The sequence below is a fragment of the Anoplophora glabripennis genome, unplaced genomic scaffold (assembly GCF_000390285.2).
Source record: "Anoplophora glabripennis isolate ALB-LARVAE unplaced genomic scaffold, Agla_2.0 scaffold602, whole genome shotgun sequence".
Taxonomy (NCBI): Eukaryota; Metazoa; Arthropoda; class Insecta; order Coleoptera; family Cerambycidae; genus Anoplophora; species Anoplophora glabripennis.
Window position 1 is genome coordinate 215,026 of NW_019417005.1, and position 14,578 is coordinate 229,603.

At 32.3% G+C, this 14,578-nt stretch overlaps 1 protein-coding gene across 1 annotated transcript in view; it reads right to left on the reverse strand.

The window, feature by feature from the left end:
* Positions 1-1,103: 1,103 nt before the first annotated feature.
* Positions 1,104-14,578, reverse strand: part of LOC108912493 (facilitated trehalose transporter Tret1-like) — a 43,629-nt gene continuing 30,154 nt past the window's right edge. The window contains exon 2 of the mRNA XM_018717725.1: positions 1,104-2,634. Coding sequence (XP_018573241.1) covers positions 1,196-2,634 — 1,439 coding nt within the window. The 3' untranslated portion in view covers positions 1,104-1,195. The remainder of the gene's footprint in view (positions 2,635-14,578) is intronic.

Here is a 14,578-nt window from a genome sequence, read left to right on the forward strand (position 1 = left end):
ATTAATAGTTCTAAAACTAAAATAATCTAAAACCTTAAATTACTTACTACTTAGTAGGTCAAGTAGTTAACCACATATTCTTTGGACTAAAATAATGGAGGAAAGAGGAGTTATAGTACCCATGGACCCTCAATTCTTTTTAGTACGCCTATGGTTTCAGAATATTTTTTTAGAGACAACGTTTCTTTATTCAATTTTTTTAACTAACAAAATTTTAATTTGGAGCTCTATTTGCTACTTTTTTGATTACGTGACATCAGTTTAGTCGACGTTTTTAAATTTAATTTCGGAGCCCCATTTTCAAAATACAAAATGTCAAAATTAAAATTTAAAAAATGATTTTTATTGATAACTCCAGTGATTGTAGAGGTATTTATTTGAAATTTAACACATATTTTGATCTTAAGTCGGCACACTTTTTATGTAATTTTGGTTTAAAATATCAAAGCTCGAACGGAGGGGAGGGGGGTTGAAGTACCCACAGACAACCAATTTTTTTTTGAGTACGTCTATGCTCCCCGAATATTTTTTTTAGATAAAGCAGCGAAAAGTGGTAAAAGAAAAGTCCCATTATTTTAGTCCAAAGAATATGTGGTTAACTGCTTGACCTACTAATTTGTAACACCCTGTATATAAAATACATCTTTAGAGGAAATACAATTTTGAAACTGTAGTGGCAATAATGTTTTCAATATGCATAAGAATATGAATCTATATTTTTACCTATCCAATTATAAGATATTTACCCTTTCAACATAATGAAATTTTGACTGAATTTTGTGTTGGTCTTTGTCTAAAGTATATGTTTTGTTTGGATTTGCCACATTATTGTTTAATTCAATATATTAAATAATTATTGATGACAATCTGATGAATTGTCTCCTTAGTTATATATTTGGTATTAAGATTACATAACTTCATTTGATAAGTAATTATGAAAAGAATTAGTAAAATTAGTCTAAGAAAATAATTAATGCATATAATTGAAAATATCGTATTTCAAAATGCTGAAAATTATTAAATTGAACTCATTTGACTTTTCCTGCTGATATGTAGATGAAATTGGATAATTGAAATATAATAATACCTTAATAAAGAGGACAAAGTTTTTAATATTTTTATTTGTTCGGTACAACGCATTCAATAAATTAAAATAATATTGTTGTGATACATATAAATAACTGATAATTGTTTGTCATTCATGCGAATGGAGATAAGCAATGTTTTCACATCCATTTTTATCTGTGCGTAATTTATCATTGAGGATTATATCTGCCTTTTGATTGTCATGGACTGTTTTCTTCTGTGTGCCGTACTTCAACATGTCCTGTATCTCACTAAAACTCTTTCCCTTCGTTTCTGGCACGTAGATGAGGCTGAATATGCCGGCGGCAAAACACGCACAGGAGAAGAACCAAAAGGTACCCGCCCGACCCATAAGGTCATTCATGTCGTTAAAAAATTTCGTGACTAGGAAGCTCGTAATCCAACACACACTAGACACTGACGACGCTGCGATGTGCTTTACATTGTTTGGAAAAAGCTCTGAACACAGAGTCCAAGGTATACACCCCAAACCAAGATTGAAGGATACTATAAAGAAAATTAGGCTAAATATAGGCACCCACATAATACTGTCTGTGCTATACTCGGTAGAATCTTGAATGTAGAAAAATACTCCCAACATCAGTAAGGCTATCATCATCCCAATGCAAGAAACCACTGTTAGCAATTTTCTTCCAACTCTGTCGACGACAAACGGTGCAACAAAACTTGATATTAACAGAGCAGCTCCAACAATAAGTGCAGATATGTCGGAAGACAAGGTAGTACCAGCTGCTTCGAAGATGGGTTGCAAGTAAAATGTGATGGCGCACGAGCCGCAAGCTTCTTCCGCTATAATCAAAATTATGCATATGATGAAAGCTTTTCTGAGTTCCTTTCTTTTAATGATATCCGAAAAGTGGCCGTCATCGTCCTGTTTTAAGTGAGCTTTGATGCTGTCGAGCTCTGTTTGAACTCCTTCCTTTCCTGTACATCTGAGTTTCATCAGAGACTTTTCTGCTTTGTCCGCCTTGTTTACCCCTGCATAGTAATAAGGCGTCTCCACACCTACGACTAAGAAAATTATAAAAAATGCCGTTGGTATGCAGGCTAGAATTAAACTGAATAAGGTGATGGATATAAAAGGTCCAATTGCGTACGGTAAGAAGTTGCCGATGGCCCAGAAGATGTTCAGAGTTAACGACATCATCCCTCTGTTGGAGTCCTCAGATATTTCTGCTATATACATTGGCAGCAAGCTGTAGCCTCCACCCATCGCTAGTCCTCCGAGAATTCTAGCAAAGTAAAAGACATAAATGTTCGTTGCGAAGGCGAAGACAACGAATGATACGATGAGAGGTATAGCCAGACTCAGTAGACCCACTTTTCTTCCGAATCTCTTGGCTATAAAGCTGAACGGAAATGGACCGACCATTGCCCCGATGTTGACCAGAGATCCCAGCCACCCATCCTCGCTTTCGGTGATGGGTCTGCCCAATGGGTTGATGGACGAATCATTAGAATAAAGTTTGGGGTAGATCGGTGAAGTCCAGGTCAGCGCCACATCTCCCGCTGTGGCCAATAGGTTGACTGCAAAAAAAGGATAGTTTTAATAAATGTGTCAGTTCAGTTAAAATTATTAAAATAAAAAAATTGAGGACGTGAAACAATATATTAAATTAAATAAAACATAACTACGTTTTCACAATTTCTTGTAGGAAGATCTGTTCAGATATCAATATTGAAGTCATGTTTATGGAGGGTGTAACAAAGACGTTGCAACAATTTCTGAGGCTTATTTCTCTTAAAAAGTTAAATAGAAACAACAATAACATTTCAAAATTAGATTAAGGCTTTTACCAAACTAAGTGCCACTAAAGATAGAGACATCAGAAGTGATGCAGTGCAGTGTATCTATCTAATTTAAACGAAAATTAATCTGGAATTAGGAAGAGTCTGAGTATTTTTAACTGCCAAAACAAAAATTGGATAATACACAAAATGGGTGTTCAAAGACATGTACTAGAGTGGTTTAAATAATATTTATTTAATAAAAAACAACAGGTAAAATATAAAACTATTGTACCTATACGAGGAATTTTAAATAATAACGAAATACCACAGGAGAAGGTGCTTGGACTTCTTTTTATTTAGTATGTAATGATGTTAAAAATTGTTACTTATACGTCTGCAGATGATACAATGTTATATATTGCTGGAAAATATATGACAGACACACTAGATCATTTAAATAAGGATCTTGATAATGTCTACAATTAGTTACGAGATAACGATATGTTGATAAAACTAGGAAAAGTAAATTTATTATCTTTGAATCACGATATAAATTAAGTAGTTGTTAATGGTAGAACAATTTCCGGGCCGGTTGCCACATCGACGTTTCCAGAGATATACCGTTGCTTTAAAAAACTCGAAAACTTTCAGAGTTGCTTCTAAGGAAGAGAGCGAATTATCTCTCGAAGCGTCAAGAAACCTAAACCAACGACGTGGCAACCAACTCGGAAATTGTTCTACCTATTTTTATATTATATTAAATTTAGGATTAAAGTACGTTAAAAATTGCGGCGTCTCTTTATTTGCAAAATGTGATTATTCTTCCTTTCTTGAGTTCACGAACAACTTCATCAAATAATAGTTTTTAATGAAAACAACAATTTAGGCACTTTGCTTAGGAAAAATTTCACATTTTGAAATTGGGCGTCCTGTATGTTTTTTTACATATTTGATTACTGCCCATGGCTTCCCAAGATAAGCAAAACTTTTTAAAAAGAATAACTTTTTCTCGAAAAATCAACAATAAAAAAGTTTACAAGAGTGCGGTGGCAACAAAATATAAAACAATATTTGTACTATCAAAAAGTTGAGTAACATATTACAAAAAGGTTTGTTTCGCTTATATGAAATATTGAAAACACTGGAAAATATGAGAAAATTGAAAGAAACTCGAAATAAAATGCTTATTGCAATAATTTTCGAAATATATTTTGTTGAAATACACCCCAATATGAAAATAACGTATTTTAATTTTTATTAGCATTTATTTAATAACTGGCTATTTTTGTGCGGCTTTGTACAACCACCGTATGTTTTTAGAATGTCTATCCTAAAAGGCTCAATATTATTAATTGTGTCCTTTATGAAGGACTTTCCAAATACTGCTTTGTAAAAATTGTCCTCACTAAAGCAAACATCCTGCATGATTTATAGAAGTGAAATTTGAACGTTATGAAATGGGAGAACTTTTTTTTTTTAGAATATGGGTATATGGAATATATCTCCTAAAATAAAAATAAAATTTTTCCGAAATTACCAGTTTTGTTTTCTAATTATTCTGAGAAAATATTTTTTTTCGGAAATTTTAAACCTCCGGTTGCTACTATTTAAATTGATTTAATTAGAGAAATTATTCGGAATCTGTTAATTCATTTTTATTATTAGATTTTTATCGCCATTTAGATATACTTATAATCTTAAACAGTGCAACTATCAATTGCAGTACTTGTATCGTCGTCGTTTCGAAATAGAAATTTGCGAGTGGTTCAATTAATAGTTAAAAACTGATTTTATATGTATTGTGTCACCAAATTTTATTTTATAATTTTATTAATGTTTGCGTATATGTTGGTATTTATCTAAAGTAGGTTCAAAGAACGTGATTGATTATATTTTTTTTTCTGTAAACAAACGAGTGAATACCAAAGCTCGTTTTAATCATATTCATAAAAACAATGTTCACAATGAAGCAAAATATATTATGAGAAAATAAAAAGGAAATTAACGTTCTCATCTGCATGTATATTCATCCAATTCATATTTGCGTATTTTTAGATACCGAAAACTGAGGATTATGTTCTCTCCATTTCTAGAATTGTGACGTGATTAATTTCGATACTTATCTAGAATTTATTGCAAAACAAGGTTTTAGTAAAGGTATAAAAAATAATTAAAACGTTTTCTATTTATTTGTAAACGTGCAAGATGGAAATAGATCATATGTAATCTGTACAGGGTGATTCAAAAAACCGCTGACAGACTTCTAGGGTAGATAATACATAAAAAATTAAGACGAAAAGTGTTAATAAATGCCTACTTAGCGAGATACTGGGCGTCAAAGTTTCTGTAAAATTAAACATTGTCTGCAATAATTTCAAAATGCCTGAACATTTCTATTTCAAATTTGCTATGCGTAGTTAGAACCTTAAGACCAATGTTTGATGTACTGCTCAAAATTTTATGAGCAGCAGTGTCGTAGAGACGGGGTCAACGTGACCCTTTTTTAAAAATACTTCTACGCCACTGCTAATTTTGTCAAACGGGCACTATTTTCGTGTAAAGTGTTCAATTATCTATCGAATTGGTCTCTTGCAAAATTTTGATTAAAGCTATAGATTTTGAGTAATTTAGGTTTCAACTAATTTTGTCAGAATGAAATAACGTAAACAATAAACAACAAATTTAAGGGTGAAAACGTAATGATAAAATTGTATAACTGGAAATAATGTAAAATATCAGAGTAGTTGCTGGAAGTGACCACCTTGTGATTTGACACACGTTTCTACCCTCCAAGCTAAGGATCTTCTTATTCTTTCAATAATCCCGGGCGTATTACGAATTGTTTGAAAGGCTTGTTGAATTCGTTGCCATAATTCATCAATCAAATTCACTGGAGTTACGTAAATCAGCTCCTTAACATGACCCCAAGTGTGGAAATCCAGAGGATTTAAGTCCGGTGAATGGACGGGCCACTGGATTGGCCCACCACGTCCAATCCACCGTGCTTGGGTATGTCATATTTAAATAATCTCTTATTTGTCGAGCGAAATGTGCCAGAGCGCCGTCATGATTAAACCATAGGCTCCTCCGCACATCCAGTGGTACTCTAACAAGCTGTTCAAATTATTCATTAAAAAATTAAGGTAAACTGGCCATCTCTCTATTTGGTAGCCTAAAAGGACCAATGAGCGTGTCGCCAATAATGCCAGTATGAACGTTAATTGAAAACTCATGTTGAAAATTTGTTATTCGAATGACGTGAGGATTTTCGTTGCTCTATAAATGATTAATGTGGAAGTTAATTATTCCTCGTCTCGTAAACGATGCTTAATCTGTGAATAAGATATTCGCGGAAAAATTGGGATTCTCTGAAAGCCTGACAAGCAGCCATCGTGACCACTCTAGTCTTGGTGGGTAATTTTGAGGTAGTAAATGTTGAACACGTTGATATTAATAAGGGTGCAATTGTTGTTCGTGAAGTGTTCTCCAAACAGATGACTGTGACATGTTTAAATTTCTAGAAATTTGTCGGGTACTTAACATATTGTTATTTTCTATTGCTGTCAGGACCATTTCCTCAGATTCCGGAGTTCTAGCATAACACCGTCGCGTAGTCCAGAATTAATTTTTGTTGCATTTAATTTACCCGTTTCTCTTAATCTTATATCGATATTATCAAACATTTGCTGATTTGGTGTTCTTCGTACAGGAAACATTTCTCTGTACCGCCTAACAGCATCACGCGAAACAAAATTCGCTAGCCCATAACATAGGTGCATATCTGTCATCTCTTCAAATGAATATTCGTAATTCATACTGTTATTGAAAATAGTGAAGTAGCTGAAGTAATTTAAATAACCGTAAAAATGACACAAAAAAACTTATAAGCTAGTTTACTTAACTCACTTGTACACTTACACTTATTGACATTAGTAACAGCAGATGTGTAATTTTGTTTTGAATAGCACAAGCCTACTATGCGAAACTAAATGAATGAAATAAAATTGTATTCACAAATTTTCTATAAACGTGTTTTTCTTAAAAATGGTTGCTTTAATCAAAATTTTGCAAGAGACCAATTCGATAGACAATTGTACACTTTACACGAAAATAATGCCCGTTTGACAAAATTAACAGTGGCGTAGAAAATATTTAAAAAAAACCGTTTCTATGACACTGCTGCTCATAAAATTTTGAGCAGTACATCAAACATTGGTCTTAAGGAGCTAACTACGCATAGCAAATCGTCTTAATTTTTCATGTATTATCTATCCTAGAAGTCTGTCAGCGGTTTTTCTAATCACCCTGCATACGTAACAGCATTCGCATAACTAAATACAGTTCTTTATTTCCTCCAATTCGAAAAGAAATTTGTTCAAATCGAAACATTGATAAAAAGGGCCAGATATAAGGATTCATCCATGCTTTGATTAGAAGAATGCGGTAGAGCCTCCACAGACTTGGCAAAATTATTGTTCTGGGTAAACATCGACGAGCCAGCACGTTGGTTTTCACCCATACAACTCAGTTTTGTAACAATTTTACCTGACGAGTAAAATCCTCGAAAATGAACGAAGTGTAGAGTGTATGGTTTATGCTTTTAAACATTTTTGAGAATCTTTGGAATTGTAATTTTGTTTTACTGTAACTCGACTGTTTGTTATTAATCCAATGTTAGAAATAACTTGTTATTGGGAAATATTCTACAATTAAAAAAAGCTTTATGTAAGGAAAATAATATAAATCCTAAATCATTTTATAATTCTATCTAATGGTTTTATAATGGCAGTAAAACAAAATAGTTAATCCCATTTAAAAATATTAATGAGTTAATGATATCGACTTTGCAGCTTCTGATAAATACTTTATAAATCAACTAATCTTTAAAGTGACAACTAAAGGTTTATAGTTTGTATTTGTTCTATACAGAAATGAATAAAATTTACGATTTCTTTGTATTGTTTAACTTTATATATGTTGAAAGACTCAGATTAGTACCTAAGTAATTGATAATTCATTTTTTATTTTTATGTTCATTGTTTACAATAATAATGCGCAGTGGTAGCTCGTGGATCTTGAAATAGAAAGGCCAATTTTAAATGGTTACCTCAAGTTATATGGCAAATCGATCGATCCTCAGATCCTTTTGAATGCCAAGTGGTCAATGACATTCTCGTTGAAGGAGCTTGTCTGCTTTATTGCCAATTATTCTATATTGAGCTTAGCTAAAGAACTTGTCCCACTGTATTACTTAAAAATGTTTTTATTATATTTTTAGCAATTCACTTTTATTTCACTATTATAGAAAAAGTCTATTTTAAAATACTTTAATTGTGCTTTACTTAGTGTATGGCCGAATATTCAGTTTTAATTAATTTGAAAATGACTTGAGGAAAGGGAAGGGTTTAAAAATGGTCCTTATTGTCTAAAGAATTGGGCATAACTTTTTTATTTGCGATTTTTCCATAAAATAAACAATTTCAACTTAAAGATTACCAAAAATCCAAAAAATATTACAAAATGTCCTTTTCTTTCGATATGTTAACATTAGCCTAAGCATCAGACATGCACTAACTGATTCCAAAAAGTCGTTTAATATTTTGCGAGCATCACGTTTTAAATTTATGCATTTGAAGTTGATTTGGCAGATTTTAATACTTACAGTTACTGTATAAAATAAAATTTTGGTTTTTATGTTGAAATTCTGTTGCAATCATACTGCAAAATGGGAACATTTTAGCTGCTTTGTAAGGTTGATCAAATTAGTTTATTTTTTCTCGGAAACGGTTAATATTACCACGGAAAAAAATAACCGCTTTGTAAGATGTTTCAATGATATTTAATAATAAGCTGTTTTTTATCGCAATTAAAAAAGTAGAGTAAAATTATTATTTGAGTTTTCTAAAAAAATTCATGTCAAAGAGAGTTATGTCGTTATTTGTATGAATATAATCACCTTCCAATTTGTTTACATTTAATACTGGATTTTATGTAAAATTTAATTTTAATGGTTAAAAATATGGAGTGGGTATATATAAAATATGTTTATTATTGTTATTAGATATTTTCATTTATCTCCGTTTGTATTGCGCCCATAAAAATGGCCACGGATATCTATGCTATACCTGTATTTCTTTTGTAACGTATGGGTTAATATGCATAAGCTGTAACTTATTCCTTATACGAGGTCTGTTCAAAAGATAACCTAACTTTATTTTTTTAAACTTACCTACTCTTTGCTCTCTTTACTCTAGTTAAGGTATTGCTGAAATATGTATTACTGTTTTACAAAATTTTCAGACACCAATATCTCTTCAAAGGTACATCCCAGAAAAAAATGGTACAAAACAAATCGGCATATTTTAAGATCTTATACACGTGCCTGCTCTGTGTCGATAGAGTTATGAAACACCCTGATGTATAGGAGCTGCGTACGATTGACTTTATAGGTATTAAGCTAATTCCATTTTCTATCAAGTTATTTCTTTAGCATAATAGATAATATTTGTTATCAAGAAGCATATTTATGACTTCATTTCATGAGTATTTTAGATTTTTTTTGAAGGTAATTGAACGAGCTTAATACATAATACATAAAATAAAATTATAAGCGCTAATATTAAAGAATTTATAATTTTAATATACCCATTATAATCATTTAAAAAAAATTGTTGTACCACTTCATTAAATTTTGCGAAGTATGCCAGGTTTGTGTAATAATGAAAAATATTTCTAGTAAATCTTGCTAGGAATGCCAAGGTCATATATATGAAGTATCAATTGTTTTACAAAAAAAAATGATTTCATATCAGTTTGATGGTTCAGACATACTTATGATTCTCGTAATTATGCAGTAACAATTGATAATTAAAATCCATTTTTTACGGTATCGGATATCATAAGGTTTTAAAACTAAAATTGTTTTCTAGATATATTTCTCTTGATTGTTAAACTTTGGAAAATATTCAGTATTCTAACGTTATGATATTAACTATCGGGTGTCTCAAAATTCACGCAAGATTTGAATTTTGTGCCATTTGTGAGGTAAAGTGTTACCAACGAAAATAAAAGTCAACGTTACTCGAAAGAACAACGCGTTTTTATTAACAATATTATAAAAGTAATGAAGGTACAGCTACAATTCGCAATTTTCGTACAAAATAAGGTCTGAACAGTGATTTACCTTCATCAACTGTGGATAGATTAATAAAGAAAATCAGGTAGACTGAATCAATTAGTCATCTGAAACACTCTGGCTGTCCTGCAACAAGTCGTTCAACACAAAACACCAAAGTCGATGGTTAAGAATTGGACATTTCGAGAAGCACTCTCTAGCGTATTCTCATGAGAGAGTTGCACCTTCATGCTTACAAAGTCCAATTGACTCAAGAACTGAAGCCTGCTGACCACGTAGAGCGAAGAGAGTCAGTTGAATTGATTATTGAACAACATATCTCATCTTCAGTTCTTCGTTAATCGACAAAATTGTCGCAATTGATGTTCAGAAAATCCAGAATGACTGTTGATTTTGGACTGGAGGCGTCATCGAACCATTCTTCTTCGAAAATATGGCTTGTCAGGAAATAACAGTTAATGGTGCTCGCTATTGCCACATGATAGAATTTTTTATGCAAGATATGGATGTAGACGACAGACGGTGCCACATGTCATACAATTCAATTACTGCACGAATCATTTCCTGGTCGTGTAATTTTCCGTTTTGATCATCAAAATTGTCATCCCAGATGATGCGATTTAACGCCTTTGGACTTTTTTCTTTAAAGTTTCTTGAGGTCAAAGGTTTATGCCAACAAGCCCACAACCACCCACACGTTTAAGAAGGAAATTGAGCAATCAGATTCCGTTGCATTTATGCAAAAAGGTCATGGACATTTCGACAAAAGAATGCATATGTGTATTTTCAATTAAAAACCTGTTTCTTCTATCACAATAGGCCCATTCAGTAAAATTTTTTTGCATATTCTAAAAGTTTACCCTTTAATTAGTTAGTATGCCAAAAATCAATTTTTTGTTTCAACGAGAAATGTGTGAAATAAATTAATGAAAACAGAGCGCGGAAAAACGTTGAGCAACCATGCCTGACGTCATAATAACGGTACGGGCGACTGGCAGAGCACTCCGCTCGCGCTCGCTCTCATCCCATTCTATGTTAATACATACGGTGTGTGGTTCGCTTGGCAGTTTCGTTAATCATTGTTTTTATGTCTAAATGGGTCGAAACCGAGGATGGTACAATTATTGTATAGTTCCAGGCTGCAAAAGTACCTCAGGATCGAAGTTTGTGTGATGTTATCCACGGTTTCCCCAGCCACGGTATGCAACTCAAAACCACCTTCGTTTTTCTTTGGTTGCACGTCTAGGGGGTTGTAAAATATTATTATTTGAACATTTAGAGCACAATTTTCAACTTTATGCCGGAAAAAAAATTCTACCCCATCTAAATATTCGTGTTCAAAAAAAATTCGAAATACGTCAGCGAGAGCGACCTATAAGCTGTTAAGAATCACTCTCGTTTTTCTTTGGTTGCCCGTCTAGGAGGTTGTAAATATTATTATTTGAACATTTAAAAAAAACATTTAGAGCAGAATTTTCAAATTTATGCCGAAAAAAATTTTCTACCCCATCTAAATGTTCCCGTCCACAAAAATTTCGAAATACGTGGCGAGAAGGACCTATAAGCAATTTATTTAAATAATAATATTTTGCAACCCCCTAGACGGGCAACCAAAGAAAAACGAGGGTGGTTCTGAGTTGCTTCAAATATAATATAAACGATATCAAAATTTTGTGAGAGGCAAAAAATCTTCTAAAATAGTGCTTATTTTTTAAAATATAAATTCTGTCGTTATTGGCGAACACACAAAAAAGTTACGGGATAACCAGTGGCACACAGGCACTAGAAAGAAAACATCCTGTATATGTATTCTCACCAAATTCTATATTTACCTTGCTCTTATATAAAAAAATAAGTGTACCAAATTTGAAGTTTCTAAGAAAAATAGTTTGCAAATTATTTGAAAAGAAAACTGGGCTATCTATTCTATATTTAGAATGCTATATCTCAGTAGGCATGCACTTTTGTATATAGGTAAGTTAGGCTAAATAGTCTTATTTTCATCCAAGGAACCTGTGGTCAAGCGTTGTCCATCCTTTTCAGGGATACCCTGTATAGACAATCCGAATATTTTGCACAGTAAGTGTTTATTTCATACAGTTATTGTTTAAATTATTGTTTCCATATCAGATTACTAAAGTTTATAACTCATTACCTTCTAATTTTAAGACTAAGAATATTTGTCAATAAAAAAACGTTAAAGTAGAAACTTCTTTTAATTGTATATATCAATCAAAATAGATTTAGCTAATTTATTATTTGTTTCATTTGTATTGGTAATTATTTTTACATAACGAAAATGGATAAATGGAATTTTATATATATATATATATATTTGCATTGTTCAACTTAAGATTAATACAAGAAGCTGGGCATTAACCTGCTTAGTTATCTGATTCTCGGCTATTTTCCGAATTGTACACATTCTTTTATGTTTTTTGTTTGTACGAATATTGTGGAGAAGGCTATTATTAAATCTCGCATTAAGTTGTGTCCCATTCTTAATGACAGTGGCAGCTCGTAGATCAAGAATAGGCAGGTCAATTTTAAACAGTTAACATACCTGAACTAGTGGCGGCTCGTGGTATGTTTGGCAGAGGAGGCTTGAAAAAAAAACTTTAAACTTGTCTTTGTTTTCTTTGAGGGCCGGTCATTGTTAATGGTTTCGTCAGTGTCTTTTAAGAAAATTGCATACAACGTGTTGAAATGTATCTCATTAATACATAATTCATTTAATTTTGACAAAAGTGAATTAATTCTCTTTTTAGAAAATTTTACGTCAGTTAATTTATTCTGCAAAATTTGGAACACAACGATTTGTTCAAAAATCATTGCAAAGGTTTTCAAGAAAATATTGAAATTTTTGTCCAACAACAATTGTTTTAATCCATAAGCGGATCCTAAAGTTTGTTTATCATTTAAAAATCCTCGTGAGGATCCTCATATCGTATCCGATATGAAATCAAAAACCTCAATAAGTTTCTTTCTATAAGTTTTGACCGTAAAAACAGCTCTAGAAGAAAAATTTCAACGAGTGGGAGCATTACTTGGAATCCTGTGTTGCATTGTTGTATTTAATACGTCAGATCTTTTAGTAAATTTGGAAAAAAATGACGAAAATCCGGAAAGATTTGAAAAAAAATTCTCACTTCTTTAATGCCGTTGCAAACTTTACTTAAAACTAAACTGCGTGCGAACTGCGAGCGCCGAGGTGGTAGAGAAGAAGGGCTATATTGAAGAATTCGCTTATTAAAAAGAGATGGAAGGTGGCAACAAGCCTCCGTATCGACTGCTGAAGCTCGAATCCAGATAATTGTACCATCATTCAAGGCCACGCATCCAATAGAGGTCTAGTAAAATGTTTGGAGGCTTGAGGAAGTTAGCTGCCAGCGACTATAATGCGAATTAGGAGGGCGCGAAAAATAGTGAACATTTAAAAATCGTATATTTACGTACTCGAGATCCTCCGATCCTTCAGATATGTGAAGTGGTTCACGTTGAAGTCATTTATTTTATCAACAATTTCTCTATACCAAAGCAGTTAACCTTTCTTATCTCATCGTATTTCTTACAAATGTTTTTAGTTGAAAATCAACGGTCACTTTGGACTATTGTCATAGGAAGGGCGCGCCTTTACTATTGTAAAAAATCTGTATTTTAAAATATTTTCAATCAGTTTCAGCTAGTTTTTTTTACTTTTGATTAATTTGAAAACGTCTTGAGGAAAGCTTTTTTAATTTTTAAATCAAACTGCGTGAAACAATTGAAACAATTAAATGATTACTGAAGCCAAACTTGTTTAATTCCATAAATTACACAGCCCCACAAAAACGGTTCTGTACCAGAGATATGTTTATGTAGATCTTGTGTATTTTTTGATGCTGAATCCGAATCCGCAACCCAAAAACGGATCTACCAGGTTAATTCTTAGTAAAAAATTAAATAACTAGTTCGCATATGGAAACATCAATTAAAAAAACAAATTGTTAATTTATAAATACATAATTTTAAAAGAAAATTTAATTTTAAAGTTCATTTATATGAAATATATCAGAAATAACCCCACATAATATGGTATTGTTGGAAAGGTAATTCTATCTGCTTTTCATATTAGCTAATAAAAATAAGCCATTTCATTTAAAAATTTTTAGTAATTTTTTAATTTGCAAACCTCGATCATCTGTATAACTAAAGAATAACACACTTCTGTGGTTTCTAAGAAACAGCAAGACTATCAATGATTGTTTATGTCGCAGATTCATTAAAACTACATCATACTGAGTGTTTAGAAATGGCTGCATCGGAGTCTGTTTTCAGATTTATAAGCCTCGACTAGGCCCGTCGAAACGCCCATAAACCTTTAATTATTTTGCTGCATTTTAATAGGGCTATCCAAATATGCAAAAATATACAGGGTGTTCTATTTAAAAAATATGCAAGTTTGAGTCAATGATTAGTATAAAAGAATGAAAATAATTTTAAAATGTGCTCCCTATAGATGTACGCCTCTGGACTAAATTTCATTTTAATATCTCTGCAGGCTTAGGAGCTATCCTCCGTCCACACACTAATGGCGGACCCGATACATGTGTGGGAGGTTATTGA